Raw genomic sequence first — 27,026 nt, 5'->3', positions numbered from 1 at the left:
ATTCCCAACCTGGGAAGCAATTTCTTGGTAAAATTTTCTTTCTTGGTCTAGTTGGGTTATTCAATATCATACCTACTTAAAGTTACAGATTAACCTGTGTGTTTGACACTGTTATTTTAGAAATCTCCCTAGAATATCTTCAATAAATCTTTTTTTTTTTTTAAAGATTTTATTTATTCATGAGAGACACAGAGAAAGAGGCAGAGACACAGGCAGAAGGAGAAGCAGCCTTCTTTTTTTTTTTTTTCTTTTTTTTTAAAAAGAGTAAGTCATGCTAATCTTTTTTAAAAAGAACAAAAGAAATCTCTTTTACAATGCCATGCAAGACCAAGGGAGAAAGTACAACCACATTAAAAGTACTCAATTGTCCCAATCAAAATCCCAGCAAATTATTTTATGGATATCAATGAACTGATTCTAAAGTTTCTATGGAGAGGAAAAAAATAACATAATATTGGAGGAGAAGAATAAAGTTGGAGGACTGAAACCACCCACCTTCAAGACCAACTATACAACTATAATAAGACCGTCTGGTATTGACAAAAGAATAGACAAATATATCACTGGAACAGAGAGAGCCCAGAAACAGACCTACACAAAAACAGTCAACTGATCTTTGCAAAAGGAGTAAAAGCAATACAATGGGGCGGACAGTCTCTCTAACAAATGATGCTGGAACAACTAGACATACACATACATGCAAAATAATGAATCTAGCACAGACTCACACCCGTCACAATAATTTACTCAAAATGCATCACAGACCTAAATCATAAAAAGCAAAACCATAAAACTCCTAGCAGATAACATAAGAGGAAATCTAGATGACCTTGGGTATGACAATAACTTTTTTATATAAAACTGTGAAGATACAGGGACACCTGGGTGGCTCAGTGGCTGAGCGGCTCCCTTCTGCTCAGGGTGTGACCTCGGGGTCCTGGGATCAAGTCCCGTATCCAGCTCCCTGCAGGGATCCTGCTTCTCCCTCTGCCTGTGTCTCTGCCTCTCTCTCCGTGTCTTTCATGAATAAACAAAATCTCAAAAAAAAAAATACCTGAAGATATAGCCCATGAAAGAAATAACTGATAAGCTAGACGTCACTGAAATTAAAACCTTTGCTCTGTAAAGAAAAAAAAAAAAAGTAAAGCAAATTGGAATACAAGCCACAGTCTGGGCAACAGTAAGAAAACAAATAACTCATTTAAAAAATAGGTCAGAGATCTTAATGGAAATCTCACCAAAGGAAAAAAAAAAAAAAATATATATATATATATACAGAGAGAGAGAGAGAGAGAGAGAGAGACAGCAAATAAGCATATGAAACAATGTTCCGTGTCATAGGCCATCAGGGAAATGCAAATTAAACAACAACGAGATGGCAGGGCACACCTATCAGGATGGCCCAAATCCAGAACACTGACAATACCAAATGCTGACCAGATAGGGGCTCCAGAAACTTTCATCCGCTGCTGGTGGGAACGCAAAATGTTTTAGCCACTTTGGAAGATGGTGGGTGGTTTCTTACAAAAACTAAACATATTCTTACCGTACAATCAAACAAGCATATGCGTTAGTATTTACCCAAAGTATCTGAAAATTTAGGTCCATACAAAGACCTGCACATGGATGTTAACAGCATCTTTTTCTTCATGTTAACTCTTTTAGTTCAATTTTATATTTATTTTTATTTATAGCATCTTTACTCATAATTGCCAAAACTGAAGCCAAGATGTCCTCTAGTAGGTCAATGGATAAACTGTGGTACATCCGGAGAATGGAATATTCTAGGCAGTGCCAAAAAGAAATGCGCTATCAAGCTATACAGTGACACGAAAGAACCTCGAATGCATGTTAGTAAGGAAGCTGACCTGGAAGGGCTTCCTGCTGCCTGGTTCCGAGTCTATGATACTCTGGAAAAGGCAAAGCTATGGACACAGTAAAAGGATGGGAGCTCGCAGGGTGGGCTGGGGAGGTGGACGGCAGAGGGACAGTAAGCTATAGGACAGCATCGTGGGGGGACACTAAGCTGTAGGACAGCATCGTGGGGGGATGCTAAACTGTAGGACAGCATCATGGGGAGAATGTGGCAGGGTGTGCTCGTCCAAGGCCTTGGACCACTGACACCTAGAGGCCCAGGTGTAGCGGGTCCACACAGGCTCTGGGCGGAGGCGCGGGTGGGGCGGCTGCATGCGAGGGGGACGGGGCCAACAGGAAATCTCTGTACCTTCCTCTCAATTTTTCTTTGAACCTAAAACTGCTCCAAAAAAACAAAGTCTAAAAAAAAAAAAAAGTTCCCACTAGCTCACATCCCAGCTGCCAGGAACTTGCCGTGGTACCTGAACAAAGGCCTCCCAAGCTCTCCGGCCACTTGCCCCATTCCGCCTCCACTTCCCGTGGCATAACCGTGGGCTCCTTAGCAGTGCATTTTTTTTTTTTTTTTTGACTGAGCTTACCTTTTTTTTTCATCTACCCAGGTAAAACGAGACGCTAATATAGATCTGTAGGTTCTTCTGAAGATTAGGGTGACACAGTCAACTGCCCTGCACACCACTCCCAACTTAACTGTGATGAGGAACAGATCAAGAATTGTCCCCAAGTGCACATTTAACTCACATTGTCCTTGGGCGCTTATCCACCCAAAGTGTTAGCTGTAACACTCCAGGAAATAGAGTTCCTATAAATAAAGCTTCCCTCTTCTTGCCAAATACCAAAATGCCTTTCCATCGCCAACACACACAGACATGCGCGTACACACACACACACACACACACACACACACCCCAGAAAATTTTAGAATAAAAACACTAAAACTATATTTTAAATATTTCCTATAACATAAATTTCAAAAGGGGGAAAAAACATGCCTTTGTAAGTTTTATTCTGGATTCAGTAGCACAGATGGTGCTTTATGTAAAAAAAAAAATGGACAATCCCTCTGGAGGGATCCTGGAGATCCCCACACTGTGTCCCTCCATCCACCCCACCCTTGACATTTTTAAATTGGAGGGGCAGATGGCATGCAGTTAAACTGAATACCACTAATAGCCTTAAGGGGAAACAAAGGAGAGATAAGGTCCCAACAGGCAGTCGATCTACAGCCGCAGCCAAAGCTGTCGTGATGACAAAGTTATGAGCCTCTCAGGTCTTTTGTTAACACACTGGTGCTGGTACCTACAGAGTCCTCACTTCATTCCACTGTTCCCCGGGTCACAGCCTGAACCCAACCCCCGATCCACACATCCTTGTAGGAACCTTGTACGATCCTTGCAAACATTCCAAATCACGTGGCTTAGGATGGTTCTCAAGACCGCCCTTCCTACAGTCATATCACAGAAGGGACAAGACACATTTGCTGGATGTCTGTAGGCCCAACAGCCTGCCAAAGAAATCTTTCCAGACATCATGTAATCGCCTTGTAGAGATTTCTCGTTTTCCTCCATCTGTAACATCGGTTCTCTGAGTCCTTATTAGGATCCACACTGTTCTCATACAAGTTTTACTGTAATGCTATCATGTCTTATTGGAAGCCTTGGTGACGAGCTAGAACTCTGGGTGGCGATGTGACAACTCCTACTATGTGCGTAAGGGCAGAAAACTATGTAGCTATGAGTCTGAGAGCCAATCTGCCACTTTCTATCTGCACAGCCTGTTCACAATCTCTCTAAACCTGAATTTTCCTTCACTAGGTCATTTGTGAGGATAACATACTTTGCATTGCTGTTGGAAGCATGAGAGATAAGGTATGGAAAACACTTAACATTGTACCTGGAATATAGTAGGCTCTCAAAATACGGTGCCTATTTTATTAGTACATTTTATTTTTTTTTATTTTTTTTATTTTTTAAAGATTTTAATTTTTTATTTATTTATGATAGTCACAGAGAGAGAGAGAGAGAGAGAGAGGCAGAGACACAGGCAGAGGGAGAAGCAGGCTCCATGCACCAGGAGCCCAATGTGGGATTCGATCCCGGGTCTCCAGGATTGCACCCTGGGCCAAAGGCAGGCGCCAAACCGTTGCGCCACCCAGGGATCCCTATTAGTACATTTTATACATGTATTATGATTAGATCTGAGTTCAATGTTTCTTTTAAATTTTATTTATTTATTCACGAGAGACACAGAGAGAGAGAGAGAGAGGCAAAGACACAGAGGGAGAAGCAGGCTCCCTGTGGGGAGCCCGATGTGGGATTCGATCCCAGGACCCCGGGGTCATGCTCTGAGCCGAAGGCAGACACTCAACTGCTGAGCCACCTAGGTGCCCCAGAGTTCAATTTATTTTAAGAATGAGCTCAATACTTACTATAAGCTAATCATTAATTTACTCAAACATTTTATTAAGTGCCTACTATGTGCCATTGCTAAGTATTTAAAAATAAATGTAATTGGAGCACCTGGGTGGCTCAGTTGGTTAAGTATCCAACTCTTGATTTTGGCTCAGGTGATGATCTCAGGGTCGTGAGATGGAGCCCTCATCAGGTTCTGCACTGAGCATGGAACCTGCTCAAAACTCAATCTCTCTCTTTTCCTCTGCCTTTGCCCTGCCCACCCGCCTGTGCTTCTCTCTCTCTAAAAAATGAATAAATGAATGAATGAATGGATATAAAATCTAATCTCTGACCACACAAAAGTCAGTCTAGGAGGATGAGAAATAATGATTGTTAAACAAATACTTAAGGAACTGAAGGTACTTCCATGGTACTGGCCTAAAGTGGTGAAAGTGTCATGGGTAAGGTGGGGGTAGCGCAGGAGGAAAGAAGGCTGGAGAGCAAGCACAGATAAAGGGCTTGTACCATGTACTACGCACCATGCTATGGAATCTAAGTTCATTCTATAGGCAACAGGCAATTATTGAAGAATTTTAAGCATAACATATTTTAGAAAATTCACTGTTAATTGCCATGTGGAATACGGAAGAAGGGTTGGAGAGGAGTAAAAATAGGGACAAGTTTATGAAGACAAAAAGAGAAACAATAAGGACCTGAACTATGGTAGAGGCAGGAAAATAAGAGACATATTACAGAGAGAGTTAAAACACAGGAATATTGGACCAGGGACCCAATTTAATTAGGAAAGGGTTTTAAGGAAAGAGGAAGTGGAGCGTGAAAAAATACATATGAAGAAATGTGACCAAAAATGTTTGAAATTCTATAAAAACTTAAACTCTAAATTCAAGAAGCTCAAAAATACCAAGTTTAAGAAATGTGAAGAAAATCATACCAAGTAACATCATGATCAAACTGCTAAAACCAATGTTAAGAGAAAACCATCAAAACAGCCAAAAGAAAAAGGATGCATTATACACAGAAGAACAAAGACAAGAACGACAGCAGACTTACTCATCAGAAACAATGCAAGCCAAAAGATAAGATTAACAACATCTTTAAAGTACTAAAAGAAAAAGAAAAGGCAACATAGAATTCTTTATCTGGACACGTTATCTTTCAAAAATGGGGATGAAAGATTTTTTTCAGACATATAAATGCTGAGTTAATCATCAGCCAACCAGCACTAGAAGAAAAAGAAAAACTTCAAGCAGAAAAAAAAAAAAAAAGATACCAGATGGAAATATGGATGTACTAAAAAACAAAAAAGAACTAAAAACTATGCATATGTAGATAAAAATTAAAGAATTTCTCTCATTCTTACTCTCTTTAAAAGACCATTGTTTGGGAGCACCTGGCTGGCTCAGTCAGTTGAGCATGTGACTCTTGATTTCTGATTGGGTGGTCATAGTCTCAGGGTCACGGGCTCTGTGCTGGGTGTGCAGCCTGCTTGAGATTCTCTCTCTCCCTATCTCTGTGCCTGTCCCCCCTTGCTCTCTCTCTCTCTCTCAAAAAAAAAAAAAAAAAAAAAGGCACCTGTTTTAAATGGAGTTTATAAAATACATAGATATAAAGCCCATGACAGCAACAGCACCAAGACTAGGCAAGAAAATGGAAATAGCTATTGTAAGGTTCTTATATAAAATGTGAGGTGGCATACTATTATTTGAAGGCACACCATCATAAGTTAAGAATGTATATTTTAAAACCCTAGAGCAACCACTAAAGTAAAAATTAAAAAGGGTATAACTAATAAATCAAATAATAAACATAGGTGGAATTCTACATTCTTAATACAAAATAAGCAGTAAAAGAGGAGGAAAAAGAACAAAGCAAGGTGGAGGATTTAAACTCGCCCATATTGCTAATCGAATAGGACAAAGAATAGTCTAAACACTTCAATAAAATGTTAAAGATTGTTAATTTGGATAAAAAACAAGAATCAACTATGATGTCTACCAAAAATCTACTTTCAAAATACAGAAAGATTAAAGGTAAAAGGATGGAAAGTGATATATCATGCTAATGCTAATCAATAGGAAGCTTGAGAGTCAATATCAAACAAAAGCAGATTTCAGGGGAAAAAAAGAGAATTACTTGAGATAAAGAGGAACATTTTATAATCTTAAGGAAATCAATTCATCAAGAGGATATAAAAATCCTAAATGGGGAATCCCTGGGTGGCTCAGTGCTTTAACACCTGTCTTCAGTCCAGGGCATGATCCTGGAGACCCGGGATCGAGTCCCGTGTCAGGCTCCCTGCAGTGGAGCCTGCTTCTCTCTCTGCCTGTGTCTCTGCCTCTCTCTCTCTCTCTCTCTCTCTCTCTCTCTCATGAATAAATAAAATCTTAAAAAAAGAAAATATTGTGAACTAAATGAAAATTAAAAAGAAATTAATTAAAACATATCAATTCTGTAGAATACAGCTAAAGCTGTACTTAGAGGGAAATTTATACCATTTTATGCTAAGATTAGAAAATAAGAAAGGTTGGTCTCAAATCAGTCATCAAAGCTGCCACATTAAAAACATAGGAAAAGAGAAGCAAATGAACCCCAAAGTAAATAGAGAAAAGGAAATAATTAAAACAATAGCAGAATGAATAGAAAACAAATACACAGTAGTGAAAAAGAAATAAAACCAAAAGCTGGCTGGTTGAAAAAAAAGAAATCAGTAAGATTGATAATTCTCTATCCAAACTGATCAAGAACAAATAATAGAAGATATATATTACTGATATCAGGAATGGGAAAGGGAACATCACCATTAACTTATAAACATTAAGAGGATAATAATATTATGAACAATTTTATGCCAACAGATGCAACAAACTAACTACAATGAGCAAGTTCCTTAAAAGAAACAAACTACACAACTATTCAGGAAGAAACAGATAACTTAAATAGCCCTATTAAAGAAATTGAAATTATAGTAAAAAAAAAGAAATGTTTTGGGGTACCTGGGTGGCTCAGTCAGTTAAGTTTCTGCCTTCAGCTCAGGTCATGACCTCAGGGTCCTGGGGTGGAGCCCTGAGTTCGGGGGGTGAGGGGGGGCTCCCCTGCTTGTCCCTCTACTGCTGCCCCTACCTGCTTGTGTGCTCTCTCTCGCTTGTTCTCTCTCTCTCTCTCAAGTAAATAAATGAAATCTTGAAAAAAAAAAATCTTTGACGGATGGCTTCACTGTTGGTAAATTCTACCAAGTATTTTAGGAAGAAATTTTTACCAATTCACAAAATCTTCTGGAAAAATAGAAGAAAAAGAGAACAATCCCCAGTTCATTCTATGATACCTCAGCCAGACAGACACTGAAAAAAGGAAACTATAGAACAATGTCCCTCACAAATAGAACACGAAAACAAAAACCCTTATGAAAATACCGCCATATCAAATAGAGCGATGCATGAAAAAGATAATATATCATAAACAAGAGGAATTTATTCCAGAAATGCAAGATTGAGGTAAATTTGAATATCGGTATAATTCACCATACTAACAGACTAAATAAAGAAACACAATCACCTCAATATATTCAGAAAAAGAATTTGACAAAATTTAATATTCATGATAAACATGATGATAAGCACTCTTAGCAAACTAAAAATGGAAACAGTCTTAGGCTTAAAAGAGCTCCTATGAAAACCTATAGTAGGGATCCCTGGGTGGCGCAGCGGTTTGCCGCCTGCCTTTGGCCCAGGGCGCGATCCTGGAGACCCGGGATCGAATCCCACGTCGGGCTCCCAGTGCATGGAGCCTGCTTCTCCCTCTGCCTATGTCTCTGCCTCTCTCTCTCTCTCTCTCACTGTGTGCCTATCATAAATTAAAATAAAATAAATAAATTAAAAAAAAAAAAAGAAAACCTATAGTAATGTCATACTTAACTGGTAAAAGGCAATGATTTTCCCCCGAGGTCCGGAACAATATTAAGATCTGCCCTCACCACTCCTACTCAGTACTGTACTACAAGTCCTAGTCACTGCAATTAGACAAAACAACAACTGAGTAAAAAGCCTCTTGATTGAAAAAGGAGTAAAACTGTCTTCATTTACAATATATATGATCATCTCTCTAGAAATCCTAAAGAAAATCTACAAAAACATACCTAGCAAGGTCACAGGATACAAGGACTATATTTTTAAAAGTAGCTGCATTTCTATATACTAGCCCAAACAACTCTAAATTGAAAATGAAAAATTTTTAAATATTTTTAATAGCATGAAATATAAAACATGTAGGGACAATTCAGCAAACTGTCTGCAACACCTATACATTCTGTATACACAACTACAAGATTTCCTGAGGGGAATTAAGACATAAATAAATGGAGAGAGAAACTATACTCATTGATCAAAAGATACAATAGTGTTCAGATGTCAAACCTCCTTCAATTGTCCGACAGATGCAAAACTATATCCATCACAATCTCATCTGGATTTTTCATAGAAATTGACACGTTAATTCTTAAACGTATACAAAAATGTACTAGGAAAATGCAAAAGATACTAGAACAGCCAAAACAATTTTTTTAAAAGAGCAAAGATGGAAGACTTCTAGTACCTGATTTCAGACTTATTATGAAGCTATAGAAATAGAGAAAGTATGGGTGTCAGCATCACCATCAATGAAACAAAACAGAAAATCCAGAAATAGACTCACAAACATATGGCCAATTGATTTTTAACAAAAGTGCCAAAGATAATTCAACACACAGAGAGAATAATCTTTTCAATAAATGATGCGAGAGGGCACCCAGGTGGCTCAGTTGGTTAAGTGTCTGCCTTCTGCTCAGGTCACGATCTCAGGGTCCTGAGATCAAGCTCCATGTTGGGCTCCTGTTCAGCGAGAGTCTGCTTCTCCCTCTCTCTCGCTGCCCCTCTTCCCCACTCATACTCTCTCTCAAATAAATAAATAAAATTGTTTAAAAAAACTAAAAGGTGCTATGACCATGGTATAGGCACATGCAAAAGAGAACTATGACCCTTATTTCACATTATATATAAAATGAACTCATAACGGATCACGGATCTAATATAAGAGCCAAAAGTATAAAGTGTCTAGAAGAAAATATAGAATTTTTTAGTGACCTTCGATTAGGCAAAGATTATTTATTTATTTATTTAATTTTTATTTATTTATGATAGTCACACACACACACAGAGAGAGAGAGAGGCAGAGACATAGGCAGAGGGAGAAGCAGGCTCCATGCACCGGGAGCCCGACGTGGGATTCGATCCCAGGACTCCAGGATCGCACCCTGGGCCAAAGGCAGGCGCTAAACTGATGCGCCACCCAGGGATCCCTAGGCAAAGATTCTTAAATAGGACCCCCAAAACAAAATCTACCAAAAAAAAAAAAAAGAAAAAAAAGGATAAAGTGAATTTCATCAAAATGTAAAACTTTTGCTCTTAAGACATGATTAAGGGGGAAAGGCACACAGAGTGGAAGAAAATATTTGCAAGACGTAGCCATTAAAGAATGTGTATCCAGAATACAAAAAAAGAACTCTTTCAATTTAGTATAAGAACAAAGAAGAAGATTAAAAATGGTCAGAAGAATTGAAGAGTTACTTCACAAAAGATATACAGATGGCCAATAAACGTGACAAATGCTCAATGTCGTTAGCCATCCAGGAAATGCAAATTAAAATTATCATGAGATACTGTCACTCACCCACTAAAATTAAAATGTAAAAGATTAACAATATCAAGTGTTGGTGAGGATGAAAAGCAATTAGAACTCCTTCCTGTTGGTGGAAATGCAAAAATGGTACAGTCATTTTTTGTAAAAACAGTTTCAAAACTTCTTATAAAAATTGTTCTTATGAGAGTTGGCCATATTCTTTTTTTTTTTTTATAAATTTATTTTTTATTGGTGTTCAATTCGCCAACATATAGAATAACACCCAGTGCTCATCCCGAAGTTGGCCATATTCTTGACATGTAACCAGTGATCTCATTTCTAGCTAGAATTGAAAACAAACAAAATAAAATCATATGGCCACACAAAAACCTATACATAAATGTTTGTAGTAGCTTTATTCCTTTTTTTTTTTTTTAATTTTAGTAGCTTTATTCCTAATTTCCCCACACAACCGAAATATCCTTCAACTGGCGAATGCATCAACAGACTGTGATGTACCACGTAATAGAACAGGACTTGGCAATACAGAGGAATGAGTGCTGATACGTCAACAACACAGATGAAGCCGAAGTGCCTGATACGAAGTGAAAGAAGCCACACTCAGTAGATGCATAACACAGGAGTTTACTTTATGACATTCTGGAAAAGGCAAAACTATCAGCACCGAAGGACTGGGCACGAAGGCAGGGGTTGGCCTCAAAGGCGCACACGGGGATTGGGGCGATAAGGGAACACTTCCCGGTCTTGATTGTGGTGGTGGTTATGTGACCCTACATGTTGATCAAAACTCCCCAAACCATACGCACACACGAAAAGAGTGAATTCTATTGTATGACAATGACACCCCAATTTTAAAAAGTACTAAGAACAATTTCTCCCCACGATGAGGGGCAATGCCGGGGCCTACTGGGGTCACCGGTGGACCCTGCAGTTGGCACGTCGCCCCTCTCTGTTCTCTGCTGTCTACCTGTGGTCTCTCGCGGCTGCAGGCTCCAGGCACAGGGGCTTTCCTTCTGAATCCTATTCTGTATCGTGCTCGATACAAAAATCTGAAAAATAATTTCCAGTGTAACAGACAACGGGTGGTTTCTGATAATGAATGAAATCCAAATCATTTTGATTCTCCCCTTTGGTGTACAAAACATGTATCATTTGTTCCAATGATGGAATAAATGTTCAAAAAGAGCAAACTAACGTGGCAGCCGGTCCCCGCCTGACGAGCGGTCACTGTCACTGTTGGAATCTGTTTCCGAGGGGCGCTGTGCTCACTGCGGGTTGTTTTGCTCACTCGTTGTGCCTTGTATTGCTTGTACGCTTTCCCTAACCTAAAATGTTCTCTATTATATAGAGAGCATGCGGTTTGTTTTTTTTTTCTCCCTGAATTTTGATTCTTATATTTGCTCAGGCTGGAACGTGAGGAGTTCTCAATATCCTTGACTGTTTGCTCAAGAGCCCCTCCACATCATTTTGTGCGAAAATGCCCGGGAAATGCCGTTCAAGTTGTAATAAAAGCAGCAGAGGTTTCAAACACAAGCCCTGGGACAAAAGAGTATCAACAGGAGCATGGTTATGCCTAGAAAATTGTTCTTATGACAGGGAGCAAATAAATGGTAGTTTCAACCATGTCAAAGGCATCATGATCTTGTCTGACAGAAAAATAAGGGGGCTAGAAAATGAGCGTCGCTTTAAATCGTAAAACCATGTTCATGTGATTTTTTTTTATCATCTTAATATTTAAGAGAACTTTACATAAAAGGGGGCCACCTGGGAAGCTCAGTCGGTTGAGTGTCCAAGCCTTGGTTGCGGCTCAGGTCAGGATCTCAGGCTCCCAGGAGCTGAGCCGCACGCCGGGCCGGGCTCTGCACGAGTCTGCTGGAGATGCTCACTCTCCTGCCCCCTGTGCCCTTCCCCCTCCTCTCTCAAACAAACAAACAAATAAATAAAATCTTTGAAGAGAGAGAGAGGGTTTTACATAAAACTTAAAAGCACAACTAGCTGGGATTAACTTTCACTTGTTCGACCAATGCGTGTGCTCGCGGGCCTGGGCTGACGTTCCAGGCCCCGGGTTGATTCAAGCAGAGCAAAGGCCCCTTTCCTGACCGAAGGTGGGGCCAGCAGGTAGGCCAGCAGGTAGGCAGCAGGTAGGCAGCAGGCAGGCAGCAGGCAGGCCAGCAGCACACGCTGCCGTCACTCTAATCCGCTGAATTAAACTAACTGTAGGTCCACGTTCCCTCTTGCACAGGCAATAAGGACGCACCGTGATCTAAAGGTCCCGGCCGAGAAAATCCCCATGGGCCGGTCGCCGACGGCGGTCACGGGGATACTTCCTTCCACTCGGTTAGCTGACACCCCACACTTCTCAACGTGCTCTCGGAAGCATTATTATTGCATCTGGTTCTCAAACATTCCTGTTGAGGTGAAATAAGCGTTGTTCTGCCCAGATGACAAGTAAGAACAACGAGACGCAAGGGGTCACACACACTGAGGTCACACAGCAGAAGGGATGGAAATCCGGACTCTCCCCCAGATTCAGGGGGATGGGTTCATCCAGGACACCGGCCCCAGGCACACACACCGCAGCGCTCGGGCCCCACAGCCCGGGGAAGCCGGAGCCTCCATGAGGGAAGCAGCATGGCTGAGTGGTTGGCTGACTAGGAAAACCAAATTCAGCAAGTTTCGCTCTCAGATGAAGATTTTTATACTAAATCATGGAGACGGATTACTGAAGTATAACCCCGTCCCTCCATCCCCCAGCTCTCCTTCTTCCTTCCTTCCATGTCCCCTTCCTTACACGTTTGGTGAGCTCCCTTGTGTGGGATCGCATCGCTGCTACAAACACAGAAATGAACCCAACGTGGGCCCTGCCATTGGGACCCTTGCGACGTAGCCGAGGTCGAAACACGTGTTAAGAGAGAAATAAAGGGTGGTGAACACCTAGAAGGGAGGTAAAGAGTGGTCAGTTCTAACAAGGGGAAGGTATCAAAGTCTCCTGGAGGCAGTGACACTTGAGCTGGACCTTCTAAGTGCTTCTCAGGGGGCCAGGGTAGAAATGACGTGCCCAGTGGAGGTGGTGAGACGACCGGCGTGCTCAGGTAACCGCAGAACGTGGCCTCGGATACAGTGACTGTTAGCAGCGGGAGGAGGACGATGTGGCTGGTGATGGGCTCGGGCGAGAGGCCATGAAGGCTCCACCGGGGAAGACCAAGTAGTTCGCATCATTTATTGCGACACCAATTATTTAGTCTTGTCGCCCAGGAATTCCTTATTCAAACCCATGAGGTATCACGTTCAAGAAAATGAGATATTCACATTCCTGATGACGTTTAAAAAATACAAGCCTGAGTGAAACAATGTCCCTGTTATTTTATAGGAGAGCATCAGATCCGCCACTAACCAAAAATTTTACTTCATTTTGTTTTAGGTTCAAGGTAAATCACCAGTCATTAAGCTCAGTGAGACAAAATACAACCATAACTACAAGGTGAGCAAGAGCATCGTAAATACTTCAATATCATGGAATGAGATAAGTCGTATTTTTAAAAATTATTCAAAGCATAGCTCCTTTTAACTCAGTTGCCTAAACCAAACTATTTTTGGGTGAGACTGGAGAACACATCTTATACTACAAAATCTTTCCATCTAACTACTCAACTAGCCAACTCACAAAATACATTAAACTGACACTGTTTTCTCTGATGGCTTCAAAAAGCTAATTTTTAAAGTCTGGCCAGTGACAATCCGGGTACACACAAAGCTATTTGGTCAGTGATTTTTGCTTGTGAGTACTGACCAGTCCACGGACCGTACCTATCAGGTATTCTAAAAGCAGCAATAGCGGGTTAAACAGAGAATCTGTTCTGCTAAAGAAAACTTGGAAGATGATTCATCATTAAAATAATAAATAAATAAATAAATAAATAAATAAATAAATAAATAAATAAATAAATAAAATAAATAAAATAAATAAAATAAAATAAAATAAAATAAAATAAAATAAAATAAAAGAAAAGAAAAGAAAAGAAAATAAAATCAGAGGGGGTAGCGGAGTGGCTCAGTCAGCTAAACGTCCGACTCCTAGTCCCAGCTCAGGTCCTAAACTCAGGGTTGTGAGTTCAAGCCCCACGTTGGGCTCCATGACCAGCGTGGAGCCTACTTAAAAAAAACAAAACTTTTTTAATAAAACAAAATAAATAAAACCAAGAGAAAACACAATTTAAGGTCATTCTTGCCATTCTGCAGGGCATGTGATAAAAATGAATAAAGCAACAGAGTGTATTTGTGAGCACTGAGTTCCTAGCCCTGGAACCAGCTTCTCCAGCCGAGAAAGGGGCCAGTCATCCTACTCTGCTGTAGCTTCAGACCATTGAGAGGCTCCAAGGGGGACGCATAAGTCCCTCAAGAGGGAGAGGCGCCAAGAGGTGATGCCCCCCACCCCCTAGCCCTGGCCGCCCTCACTTCCTCACCTGCACTGGCAGCTCATCCTCGTGAGACACAGTCTCATTACTCATTTAAAACAGACCGAGGTATTATAGGGTCTCATTCATTTGGGGAATATAAAAAACATTGAAGGGGAATAAAGGGGAAAGGAGAGAAAATGAGTGGGAAATATCAGAGAGGGAGACAGAACATGAGAGACTCCTAACTCTGGGAAACGAACTAGGGGTGGTGGAAGGGGAGGTGGGCGGGGGGGTGGGGGTGACCGGGTGACGGGCACTGAGGGGGGCACTTGATGGGATGAGCACTGGGGGTTATTCTATATGTTGGCAAATTGAACACCAATATAAAATAAATTTATATAAAAAATAAAATAAAATAAATAAAAATAAAGCAGACCGAGGCGTGGGGAGCCCACACACGTGTTGCTTTAGCTTCAGGAAGAATGACCGAAGTACGTGATTTAGGATTTACTTTTCTTTTCTCAATGACCTGTGACTATCGATTTACCAGAGGCTTCCAGAAAAGCACTCCGACGAAAATGAAACAATCCTGAAGTTCCTTTTGGCGCTACCTACCGTTTACGAACCTTCTCTGAATACGGGATTCCCACAGCAGGAGCTGGCCCTGGCATTTCCGCTTGTTGAGCAGGTGCGGGAGGCTCCACGGGGGACCCGACTCACCCCGTCAGCCGAAGTCTGCTTCCCCAGCCCCGACCCCTGCTCCCAGCAAGGAGTCTCCAGAGTGGGCAGGAAGCCGCCTGTGTGTCCCGGGGCCAGGGCACCGTTAGGGCCACACTGGGCTTCCTATCCCAGTCCCCCGGGGGGCAGCCTGGCGCCCTGGGGACAGCAGGCACCAAAGACACAGAGGAGGGAGATCAGAGGTGCCCGGGGCTTGCCCGGCATTTTTCTCTGAAGAATAAGCCAGAAGCTATCCTCCGTATGGCTGCTGGGGCCTCTTCTCACACAGCACCCGGGAGGCTGAGGAGCCACATTCCCCGTCACCAGCGTCTCCGAAGACCCAGGGTCCTGCTCATGGAGCCCTGAGGCGCTCTCTGCCCGTGTTTCCGCAGCACCCACTCTTACTTTACTTACTCATAATAATCATATTTGTAGGTCCTTTCAATAATAGTAAACCTGCCTAATATTAAGTGCCTGTTACGTGCCTGGATTTCATTTAAGTGAAAAGCTTACTATTATTATCACTATTTTACCAATGAGAAAACCAAGGATCAGAAAAGCCAACAGACTTGCCCAAGCCCATGCAACTAAATACAGCAAACCGGGACTCAAACCACACTTTGCCTTCAAACCACGATGCTGCTCCCTACCTGCAGCGGGAAATATATTTCTATGATGCTGAAGACATCATATGTCTTCAGCACTAAAATGAGACTTCCAACCAGATAATGTTTAAAATGCTTCCTATTACTCTATAGGGTCAGAACCCCAGGACTAGAATCCTAGCTCCTCCGTTTACTAGCTCTGTATCCCTGTAAAATCTGCCTAACCCTTCTGAGGTTCATTTTCTTTACCTGCAAACCAAGGATAACAGAAGTTCTGTACCTTACGGCTGTTGTGAAAATTAAGTAAGATAATAATACAAAACAGTGCAGCACCCCCCTTATAGTAAGTATTCAACACAATTAGCTACTTCACTGTTTTGGTTGTAAGTGGAGGAGATATCAAGACCCTCCCGTAACATATGAGGTCTCAAGGCTATCTGTTGATGACCTCCTTGCTGTACACCTCTGTAAGCAAATGCAGAATGAGTACCCTACTCACCGTACACAATATGTTTCTTAAAACAGTGTTGGAGTGACGCAAACATGAAATGTATGCATTGTTCTTTAGAGCTCGAATTTACTTGCTTTTGCAACTGAACAAAGAAGAGCTACTGCTAGTTCATCTCGCAACAGGCCTTTCAGCAGACGCATGAAGACAGCAGCTGAAACAATGAGGTTCCGATGGTTTTGGGTTTCTAGAGGCACCACACTGAATGTGAGGCATTGAAACAGCGATTTTCTGTAAATCGTAAATGATAAAAACAATCACATGAGTCTAGTTTCTATGCAACTTTCCAGGGACATATCTACTTTAGGACGTGCAGGATGCATGTGTAGTGATTGTCACGATCTTTGCTCTTGTTTTCCTAGGAGGGCCACTCCATTCCTTCAGCCGCATGCTTCTTTCTATCATTCGTCGGTTCCTCATCCCATCTCAGGAGATGTGAGATAATTAGTGGCAAGAAATATATGTAGTACGAAGTACACGATAAGTAAAAAAGTAAAAATCGGCACCAAGGGAAGACATTAATTATAACAGCAAGAACAGAGGGAAGCATAGACCACACAGGTGCAGATCATCAGAGCTACAAGCTGGATTCTGAGCTTCCCAATGTTTAGAATGAAAGGGGATGCACGGTGGTTCTCCTTGTCAAGAACTAGAAGACCATGGTTCCTCCAGGATCAGTGACGGCTCCACTGCGGGCCACCCCACAGGGCTCCAGGCCACGTCCACTTTATGATTGGCCCAAATCCTTTTCTCCCTACCACCCGCCCTTTCTGATAAGAGCCCCCACTTCACTTCTCCCCTGCAGTCAACCGCTGGTCGCACATCCCACACTCCATAGGACATGTGTTGTGCCCATGTGAATGCGTTCAAGTGCCCCTTCCTCAAGACACTTCATTTCTACTGCTTCAAAATATTTTACAATGTACAACTTTTATAACTGTGCAGTTGATAACCCGTACCTTCCTTCAGATTCTATATGTGGGGATTAGAAAAGAGAGACCCATTCTTCTCAAAATGCTCCAAAGAGCTGCTGGAGTGAAGCTGAGAGGGTGAGAACACAGACGCCGCTGGAAGGGGTGGAGGACTGACAATACCCGTCAGCCTCAAGGTCAATCGAGGTGCCTTGTTGTTTGTATGTGGGAGCCTGTAAGCTCTCCCTTTTAATTAAAAAAAAAAAAAAAAAAAAGAATAAATTTGCCTTGATGTATGTGACTTCCTGGCATCTAACCTCACTGTCTTGACCCTTTTGACTGCTCTTTTTCTATTTCTGTTCTGACTGATCCAAGATCCTTTTAAAAATTCCTCAGACTTTTCAGAACATTCCACACCCTGCCTTGGCCTCCTGGCATCAGAGCCTTTGGTTCCCTTTAATTTCCAAAGCCATGAGAGCACCGCTTATCATTCCAAACGCCAATCTCTGCCTGGCTGCAGCTGTACCCCCCCACCTAATCCACTAACCTGTCCCTCTGTCATGCATTCACTGTGAATATCATTAATTTGGAATGAGAGGATTGGTGTAAAGACATATTCGCCAAAATTATGTCAATTATATCTTGATAAAACTGGAAAAGAGAAAATATTCACCAAAAATATACTATAAGTAAGACTGGTAAGATTGCAGAACACAAACTTTAAAAAGATAAATTATTTTTAACAAATTTCATAAACTTTATGAATTAGTTTCAATTTTTTTTTTTTAGTTTCAAAAAATTTTGTTCTAAGCTTGCTACATTGGGCTGGGTGATGGGTTTCCTTAGAAACATCTTAACAATGAGTTTGATTACTACTACCTATTTCTTTTTTTTTTAATAATAAATTTATTTTTTATTGGTGTTCAATTTGCCTACATACAGAATAACACCCAGTGCTCATCCCATCAAGTGCCCACCTCAGTGCCCACTACTACCTATTTCTAAACTGCGTTTCTTTTGAAATATTCACATTTCTACCTAGTTTATAAATACTTGTGATATTTTATACCCCCATTATTTTAATACAATTATTATTATTTTTATCCCCAAAGAAATAAGGGCCACAAATTGACAAACTAGAAGTTTATCTTGGAAGGATGAAAATAAAAGACAAGTTTAAAACACAGCCAATTACTGTGAGCCAGTTACTAACCTACTGGCCCTCAGCTCTGGACCTTCATTCAGCTTTATGATCCTGGAGCTGGGACTCAGCAAATGTGTTTCTCCTTTGCCAGTGAGGTCTCTGATGCGTATGATAGTACCCTCCAGGTTGTGCAGTCTACAACCTGTACCTTCCACAGCTTTTATATGTGGTTCTTCCAAGAAGAAGCTCCAAAGGGACATTGGACAGCTGTACGAGGGGGAAAGGAACCTGCCCTTTGCTGTTTGCTCATTGCTCCCATAGGGTTGCCCTAGCTAGAGCTCGACCCCCTGACAGCGGCCACTAGTTCCAATTGGTTCCAGTTTTCATTTATTTCCTTGCTCCTGGAATGCACCTCACTGCCTTCCCTCAGAGAGAAGAGGGCCAGGGTCCCCTCCTTGGAGGCTGGCATCCTAGCCCCCCAGGGCCTGGCTGTGCTCTGGGGTACCTGCTGGGAGGCAGCAGCCCCTTCTCCAAAGCCTGAGTTTCAGCCCCCTGGGGTCCTTCCCCCAAGTGATCCCAGCTTGAAAGTCACTACCTATGTTTTTCCTCAGTATTGGCTTTTCATTCTTTATTCCTCCAAAATCCCTGCATCATTTCCCTACATTAAATTCTCTCTGTTAAAAAACCTGGTGTAGTTCCTATTTGCTTGATGGGACCCTAACTGACATGATGGGTTTCTAATCCTTCCCCCCACAGTGTGGTATTTACAGAGGACTAAGATATGGACGATTAAGAGCAAATGGTACAAAGTTAGAAGCAGCTGTAAAGCTGATTTTTTTTTTTAGAAAAACTGCATATTTCATGAACTTGCCTCCCTATAAAACAACTTATTATGCCTTTGAATTTAATATTCAAATTTCATATAGTTTTATGTACACATCTTTAAGTTCTATAAACCCTACAAATCTGTAAATCTTATTTTACATAGAAAATTAAGTACAGTGTACAGTACACAGTAGTGGCACACAAGGGCATCACAATGTATTGTTATCTTAAATTTACTATACCCATATTTAATGTAAAATCTAAATTTGGATAAAATGTTTTCATAAAAATTTCATTTATAAAAACAAAAGGCAGTGCACCTTAGCTTGATGACTCTAGGATTTATTGATGCCAACTTCCCACTGTTACTACTGAATTCAACAACCAACATTTAATGTTGTGCTTATGTCATACAACAACATATCTAGGTAAGAACCCAAAGTTGTATATTACATTTCGGTTTTAAATATTTATTTATCCATTCATTCATTCATTTGAGAGTATCAACCTTGAGATCATGACCTGAGCCAAAATCAAGAGCCCGATGCTTATCTGACTGAGCCGCCCAGGTGCCCCTACATTTCTATTTTAAAGCAAGTCAGTTGATCCTAAAGAAATTAGTTTAAAATGATCATTTAATAGTTATTATAAGATAAAAAATAATAAAGAGGCATACATTTTTTTCATAAAAACTCTGGTCTTCCATTTAGAGTGGATCAAAATGAAGAATTATTAATGCAGAGGTGCCTAGGTGGTGTAGTCAGTTAAGCATCCGACTCTTGATTTTGGCTCAGGTCATGATCTCAGGGCCATGAGACTGAGTCCTTCATCAGACTCCCTGCTCAGCCCGGAGTCTGCTTGAGATTCTCTCCCTCTGCCCCTTTCTCTTGTGTTCTCTCTCTCTCTCTCAAATATATACATCTTTTTAAAAAACTATTAATGGGAAATTTGACTATGATAATTTCTCTGTGTTTTAGGACTCCATTTCAGTATTTCCATTATTTTAAACAAGAGTTATTACAGACCTAATTAAAGTATTACTGGGTTTTATATATCTAAAACCACCAAAAGAAAATATGTAAAAACAGACACCCATTGTCCTAATTCTGGCCTGCTGGAACCATACAGAATAATTCTTTTCTTTCCACATTAGAGGTCCTTCAGGGGCGCCTGGGTAGCTCAATTGGCTAAGCGTCTGCCTTCAGCTGGGCTCGTGATCCCAGGGTTGCAGGATCCAGCCCCTCATCATGTTCCCTGCTGAGCGGGGAGCCTGCTTCTCCCTCTCCCACTGCCCCTAGCGCTCTCGTTTTCATTCTCATTCACACACTCTCTCTGAAATAAATAAATAAAATTTTAAAAATAAATAAATAAAGGTCCCCCAAATATTTCAGGACCACTAATTCATCAGCCTTCTTTCCTTCTGGCTCAGCAGCCATGGTCTCTCTTAGGATGTGGTTTCCAGGCTCCTCACCATCCTGGCCTCCCTCCTCAGGACACACTCCCACTTGTCAGAATTTTAAATAAGGTCCAACTGCTACAGATCTAGATAGAAGGTCTTAGATTAACAGATCATCTGCTTGCCACTTTATTAGCTATCATAAACATCAATCAAAACTCTGAAAAAGCTGAGCTTCACAGCTAACTTTAGCTGGATATTTTAAATGCTTAGAAAGTGTGAATTTTATTTTTGTTCTAACAGTCAGATGTGAGACCTCAAATTGAAACTTGCAGTAATTTACGTGGCAAATGCCAATACCAACAGTCTAACCACAAGACGAAGGCGGGGGGGGGGGGGCTGCGGGAACACGTGAAAAGTGGGTCACCCTTTTCCATGGAATTCTTTCTTCCCTCTCCCATCTGTGTCACCAACCAGGGGAGCTCCAGCTCTCGGGAAATCTCCTCTCCATCTACTCCAGGCACCCTGTTGTCATGTCACTTTGTCTCAGGCACTACCATTTTTCTGAATATATGTCTTAGGCTTACAAACGTCCCTGAATAAACTCACAAGTTTTGGGGACAGTATGCGGAAACAGAAAATTACAAACTTCAAATATCTTTGACTCAGCCTTTAGTAAAATTAACATCCTTCATAGCCAAGTTTCCACAGACTTTAAGTTAAAACCATTCTTGTTCTTTATATTTTCATCATGCAGCTCAGTTTCTGTCTATGACTACTTGCTAAGGGCAACGAAGTTGACTATACAATGGGAAGGTTGGTTTTACGGGTTCCAAGTTCTGCTAACTTGTACCTTTGGCATTATAAATGTTTGTTGTAGGAAACTTAATTTTCTAAAATGTTTGTTGTAGAAACAGTGTTTTTGCTTGCATCAAGCTATAACCACTGCCTGTGACGGGTGATTGAGGCGACTTCTAGTTGCAGCTCTAATGGACTCGTTCTGACTGGACTTGGCACACGCAGCCATGGAACCTCCCTGGTGTGGAAGGGGTGTGGCCCTGCTCGTCTGCGAACACCAAGGCCTTTTATCTTGGCTTTTTCCATTCAGGGCATAATAAACACTGGGGTCCAACACACCTCTTTTTATTTATTTATTTTTTCTTTTTAAGGACTTTTTATTTATTTGAGAAAGAGCAGGAGAGAGAGAGAGAGAGACAGAGAGAGGGAACAGGCAAAGGGAGAGGGAGAAGCAGACTCCCCACTGAGCAGGGAGCCTGATGCCGGTCAGATGCTTAACTGACCGAACCACCCAGGTGCCCCCCAATACACCTCTTTTTAAAAAGTCATGCAAATTAAAAAGAAATCCTTCAACAACAGGGACTGTGTATCAGCATTGCACCTTCCAGAACACATGGTTCAGAGATTTCCAAATGTATGGGGCTCAAAATATTAGTTGAAGTGGACAGCTATCACTTAAAGCTAAATTTCATTGCCATTAAAATGGAACATGAAGGTTCAGAAAAGATCAACTTTTACTTCTTCTTCTTCTTTTTTTTTTTTTTTTTTGAGTTTTTACTTCCTTGCCAGATTTATAAATATTTGTTTCAGAATGGGCCCACTTTTACAGATACTGAGTATCCTCCATAATAGTATCTGAAGCCTTTTGGTTGCAGGTGACAACAATTTAACTCAAGCGAGTTTAAGCCAAGAAAAAGAGGAGGATTTAATGCTTCTTGTAATGAAGAAGATAACTCAGAGGCTCAAATACTATCATCAAGACTGACTCTTTTCTCTCTTCTTCTCTGGCCTCCCTTCTTCTATGCTGGTTTCATTCTCAGGAAGACTCCCACTGGCTCCCTCCCAACTAGCAATCTTATGTTTATATCCTTTCTACTCACAACCCAGAAGGAAGACAGAGAAGACAGACAGACCCTCTACCAACTCTTAGGGAAGACTCTCAGTTAACTCTGCTTGGACCACACGTCTCTCCTCGGGCAGGGAATTAATGCATCCTGATGGACAGACCCCCGGGAGAAGGGGAGGGAGTGCCCCAAAGGAAAAATTGCCACACTGATAAGTCTACTCAACAATTCAAGGTCTGAAATTGTAAGTTCTTTTGTTTTCCTTCTGGGCATGATAGAAATAAAACCATGGTTCTGCCAAGCGGACTTCTAAAATGACTACAATTATACAGTACACTCTCACTGGCACAGAGAAATGATATTTACTGGGTCTACTCTACGCCAACGACAGTGTCAGGCATTTTATAGACATTGGCTTATTTGATTCTCATAATATGTAGATATTTAGGATGAAAGTACAGAGGTTTAGAGAAGTTACATAACAAATAATAGAACCAAAAATGTAAGTTGAGTCTACCTGTCTTCAAAATCCCTTGCTTTCAGCACTGAGAGTTTTAGGGCTCTTTTGAGTTTCTTTACTGTGGATATCGGAAATTTATGGATAAAATCTCAAAGACCTACAGATCAAACAAGGCCAATTTAATTAAAAAGAAGGCAATTACGCATAGAAAGTGATTTATCAGATGTCCTGAGAGAGTTTTACTAGTTGCCCAAAATTCCTCCACTAGAGATTATTTTGGACTAAGTAATTACTGCTGCTTAGCTTATTTTATTTTTTTCACTATAAATACTTCCCAAGAGCACTTGGGATACTTGGGATAATGAGCCTTGTTAAAATGCAAATGCCCCAGGAAGGGGTAATACATGAGGCTTTCTTCTATTAGCCAAGACCTTTATGTCCATCAGATCCTCCACTCCTTTTCATATGGCCCTTCCCCAGGAAAGAGACAGGAGACAGGTCACATCACATTGCTCGACAGAACATCTGGGTAGAGCTCACAGCAGCCAGTAGACTGCAAAGAGGCTGGGAAAAATTCTGTAACCTTTGTACTCCCAATGAAAATTACTCAGCATTTGATCATATAACCCAGGAAAACTGTAAAAAGGCCTGAGAAGAGCAACAAAAAGAAATACAGTTACTATATAGATTATGAATTAGCAAAGAGAATCAGGGAATTAAGACAGGAATAGTAACTGTGAGAATTTACACTAATGTTTCCATACTTAATTTTAGAAACATAAACCTCTTGGGTATACATTATTTAGTAAAGGGGGAAAAATTTAATCTTTAATGACTATGGTTAAATGCTTTACATCACACAACATTACTGGTGCTACCACAATATTACCCACGGGAATTTCATACAAAATGTAGTCTCAGGTTACACCACTGGCTTCACGGTGCTTCACTGCTTCAGCAAGGGGGCTGGGGGGATCCCTGGGTGGTGCAGCGGTTTAGCGCCTGCCTTTGGCCCAGGGCGTGATCCTGGAGACCCGGGATCGAATCCCACGTCAGGCTCCCGGTGCATGGAGCCTGCTTCTCCCTCTGTCTGTGTCTCTGCCTCTCTCTCTGTGTGTGACTATCATAAATTTAAAAAAAATTTAAAAAAAAGGGGGGGGGGCAGGAAATATCAAAACGGGAGACAGAACATAAAGACTCCTAACTGGGAAACGAACTAGGGGTGGTGGAAGGGGAGGAGGGCGGGTGGGGGTGAATGGGTGATGGGCACTGAGGGGGGCACTTGACGGGATGAGCACTGGGTGTTATTCTGTATGTTGGCAAACTGAACACCAATAAAAAATAAATTTATTATTTAAAAAGAAATAAATAAATAAAAAGAAAAAAAGAAAGGGGGCAGCAGATAATGGGTCCCAGCCTCCTGCCAGCCTCCCACGCCACAGCACCTCTGGACGACTTCCTGAGAATGCCTCCTAACCACTGGCTTTCAGCCACTTCCCCTCTGAACTGGGACAGTTAGGAAGCATTTATTTCCTAACAGTTTCTCTTCATAAGCAATTTTGCAAATGAAATTTTAATTTGCATTCAACAAATTAAAAAGAAGAGGTGGTGGGGGTGGACAAAAAAGAGGGAAAGGAGGGAGGAAGAGACTGAAGGAGGAAGAACTACATTCTACCTATAATATTTATTTCCTAGACTCTTAGTTCCAAGGGACAACTGGAGAGAAAAAACTTTCAAGGTCATAACAGTTCAACCCCTACTTCTTCAATATGAGGAAGTGAGGCCCAGAGAGGTTAAGAACTTCCCCAGTATACCTTCATGCCAAGGGACAGGCCAGGCGTTGTCAATAGGCAGCAGCAGGACTGGAGTGACGCTGTGTCCCTGTGTATAAAACCATTTCTGCAGGCAAGGAAGGAGGACAGGTGTTGTCGGCTGACGGGAGGTTCCCTATCACACATTTCTTGGGGCGCATGCTGTAGCATCTACATGAGAACACATTAAAAGCCTTCTCTGATACACTCAGTTACCAAAGTTCTTGACAGGTGACAGCATCAGCCAGAGTCATTCCAAATTCTGTCCTCTGCCAGACGATGTACACCCAAGTTCTCTCGTACTTGTTAACAGGAAATGCGTATCATTCTCCTCACTAACAAACATTTAGACCACGCCTCCTCTGGAAAACACTAAGGCAGCCTCTGGAGCTATGAAGAGAGGTACATAGCTTGGGCCCTTCATAGGCAGTGCTTTAAATCTGTGATGAGCTAGCACACACATATGAAAGAGGACCTCAAAGTTGGTGTATCTAAGTACAAATGAGAAGAGCAAAGGATAAGGCTATAGGACTTCTAGGAAGACCTCCAGAGAATTAGAAAATCTAAACATAGACTTCCCTGAGTATAGCTGAACAATATCCACTGTGGTAATTAAGGTTCAAAGATAGAAGTATTCACTGGACATGAAACACTGCTTATCTCAATTTTTATATTAATGTTATGGCATCCAATTGCAAATCATCCGAAACAAAATACCTTGAGATTTGGCTCATATTTATGAAACAAATATGATCCTGGTACCTCATGTAAACAAAAAGACTATATTGAAAAATATCTCAAATGTAAAATAAAATATGTGTATATTGTTAAAACACCTACTTATAACCTCCCAACAAGCAAAAGTCCAGGGCTGGATGGCTTCACTGGTGAACTTGACAAAACATTCAAAGAAGATTTAATACCTATCCTTCTCAAATCCTTCCAAAGAGTTGAGGAGAAAGAAGTGCTTACAAACTCATTTTATGAGGCCAGCAACCCTGAAACTAAAGCCAAAGACACCATAAAAACAAAAAGTTATAGGCCAATATTCCTGATGAATAAAGAGGCAAAAATCTACAATCAAGTATTAACAAACTGAATTCAACAATCCATTAAAAAGATCATATGCCAACATTAAATAAGATTTATTTCAGGGATGCAAGGATGGTTCAACATCAAATAATGTAACATTAATGAAGCGAAAGATAAAAATCATATGATGACCTCAACAGATGCAGAAAAAGCATTTGACAAAATTCAACATCCATTTATGATAAAAACTCAAGAAAATGGGCATAAAGGAAATATACCTCAACATAATAAAGGCTATATATGACAAGCCCACAGCTTTTAAGACCAGAAACAAGACTTGGATGCCAACTCTCCCCACTTTCATTCAACATAGTATTAGAAGTCCTAACCACAGCAATCAGACAAGACATAAAGAAGAAATCAATGGTACCCAATTTGGTAAGAAAGAAGTAAAACTGTCACTGTTTAACAGATGGTACAATATCATATAGAGAAAACCCTAAAAATTCCACCCAAAACTGTTAAAAGTAATAAATGAATTCAATAAAGTTACAGTAACAAAATTAAAATACAAAAATCTGTTGCATTTCCATACACTAGTAACAAGCTATGAGAAAGAGAAATCAAGAAAAAAAATCTCATAATTCCATCAAAAGATACCTAAAAGTAAACTTAACCAAAAGGGGAAAGACTATAAACTAAACTATACAATGTTGATGAAAAAAACTGAAAATGAAATAAATAAATGTTAAGATATTTCACACTCATAGATTGGAAGAATTATTATTGTTAAAATGTCCATACTATCCAACATAATTTACAGATTCAATGCAATCCTTATCAAAATTCCAATGGCATTTTTCACAAACTAGAACAAATCATTTTAATAACTGTATGGAACCACAAAAGACTCCAAATAGCCAAAACAATCTTGGGGAAAAAGAACAAAGTTACAGGTATCACACTCCCTGATTTCAAACTATAGTACAAAGCTAGAGTAATCAAAACTATATGATATTGCCATAAAAACAGACACACAGATTAATAGAACAGAATGGAAATAAACCCATGCATACATGGTCAATTAGCTTATGACAAAGGAGGCAAGAGGATACAACGCAGAAAGGCGAGTATCATCGTTGGTGTTGAGAAACTGGGCAGCCACATTCAAAAGAACAGAACTGAACCACTATCTTACACAATACACAAAAATTAACTCAAAATGGATTAGATTTGAATGTGAGACCTAAAGCCATAAAACTCCTTGAAGAAAATATAGCTGGTAAGCTCCTTGACAATAATGTTAGTGATGTGGTTTTGGGTCTGACTCCAAAGGCAAGGACAACAAAACCAAAAATAAACAAATGAGAGTATACCAAATGTAAAAAGCCTCTAAACAAAA

At 40.7% G+C, this 27,026-nt stretch overlaps 1 protein-coding gene across 6 annotated transcripts in view; it reads right to left on the bottom strand.

Moving 5' to 3' along the window:
• Nucleotides 1-27,026, bottom strand: part of AKAP7 (A-kinase anchoring protein 7) — a 128,094-nt gene that overhangs the window by 7,096 nt on the left and 93,972 nt on the right. Inside the window, exon 8 of one of the 6 annotated variants that reach the window (XM_077903124.1) lies at nucleotides 16,356-16,414. The exons of the other annotated variants lie outside the window; for them this stretch is intronic. Within the exon in view, the coding sequence (XP_077759250.1) occupies nucleotides 16,371-16,414 (44 nt within the window). The 3' untranslated portion in view covers nucleotides 16,356-16,370. Of the gene's footprint in view, nucleotides 1-16,355; nucleotides 16,415-27,026 lie in introns of those variants that run through there. 6 annotated transcript variants of the gene reach the window in all.

This window comes from Canis aureus, chromosome 1 (assembly GCF_053574225.1).
Source record: "Canis aureus isolate CA01 chromosome 1, VMU_Caureus_v.1.0, whole genome shotgun sequence".
In the NCBI taxonomy this organism is placed as follows: Eukaryota; Metazoa; Chordata; class Mammalia; order Carnivora; family Canidae; genus Canis; species Canis aureus.
The sequence above is the reverse complement of the archived record's forward strand: the minus strand, read 5'-3'. Positions and strand labels throughout refer to the sequence as shown.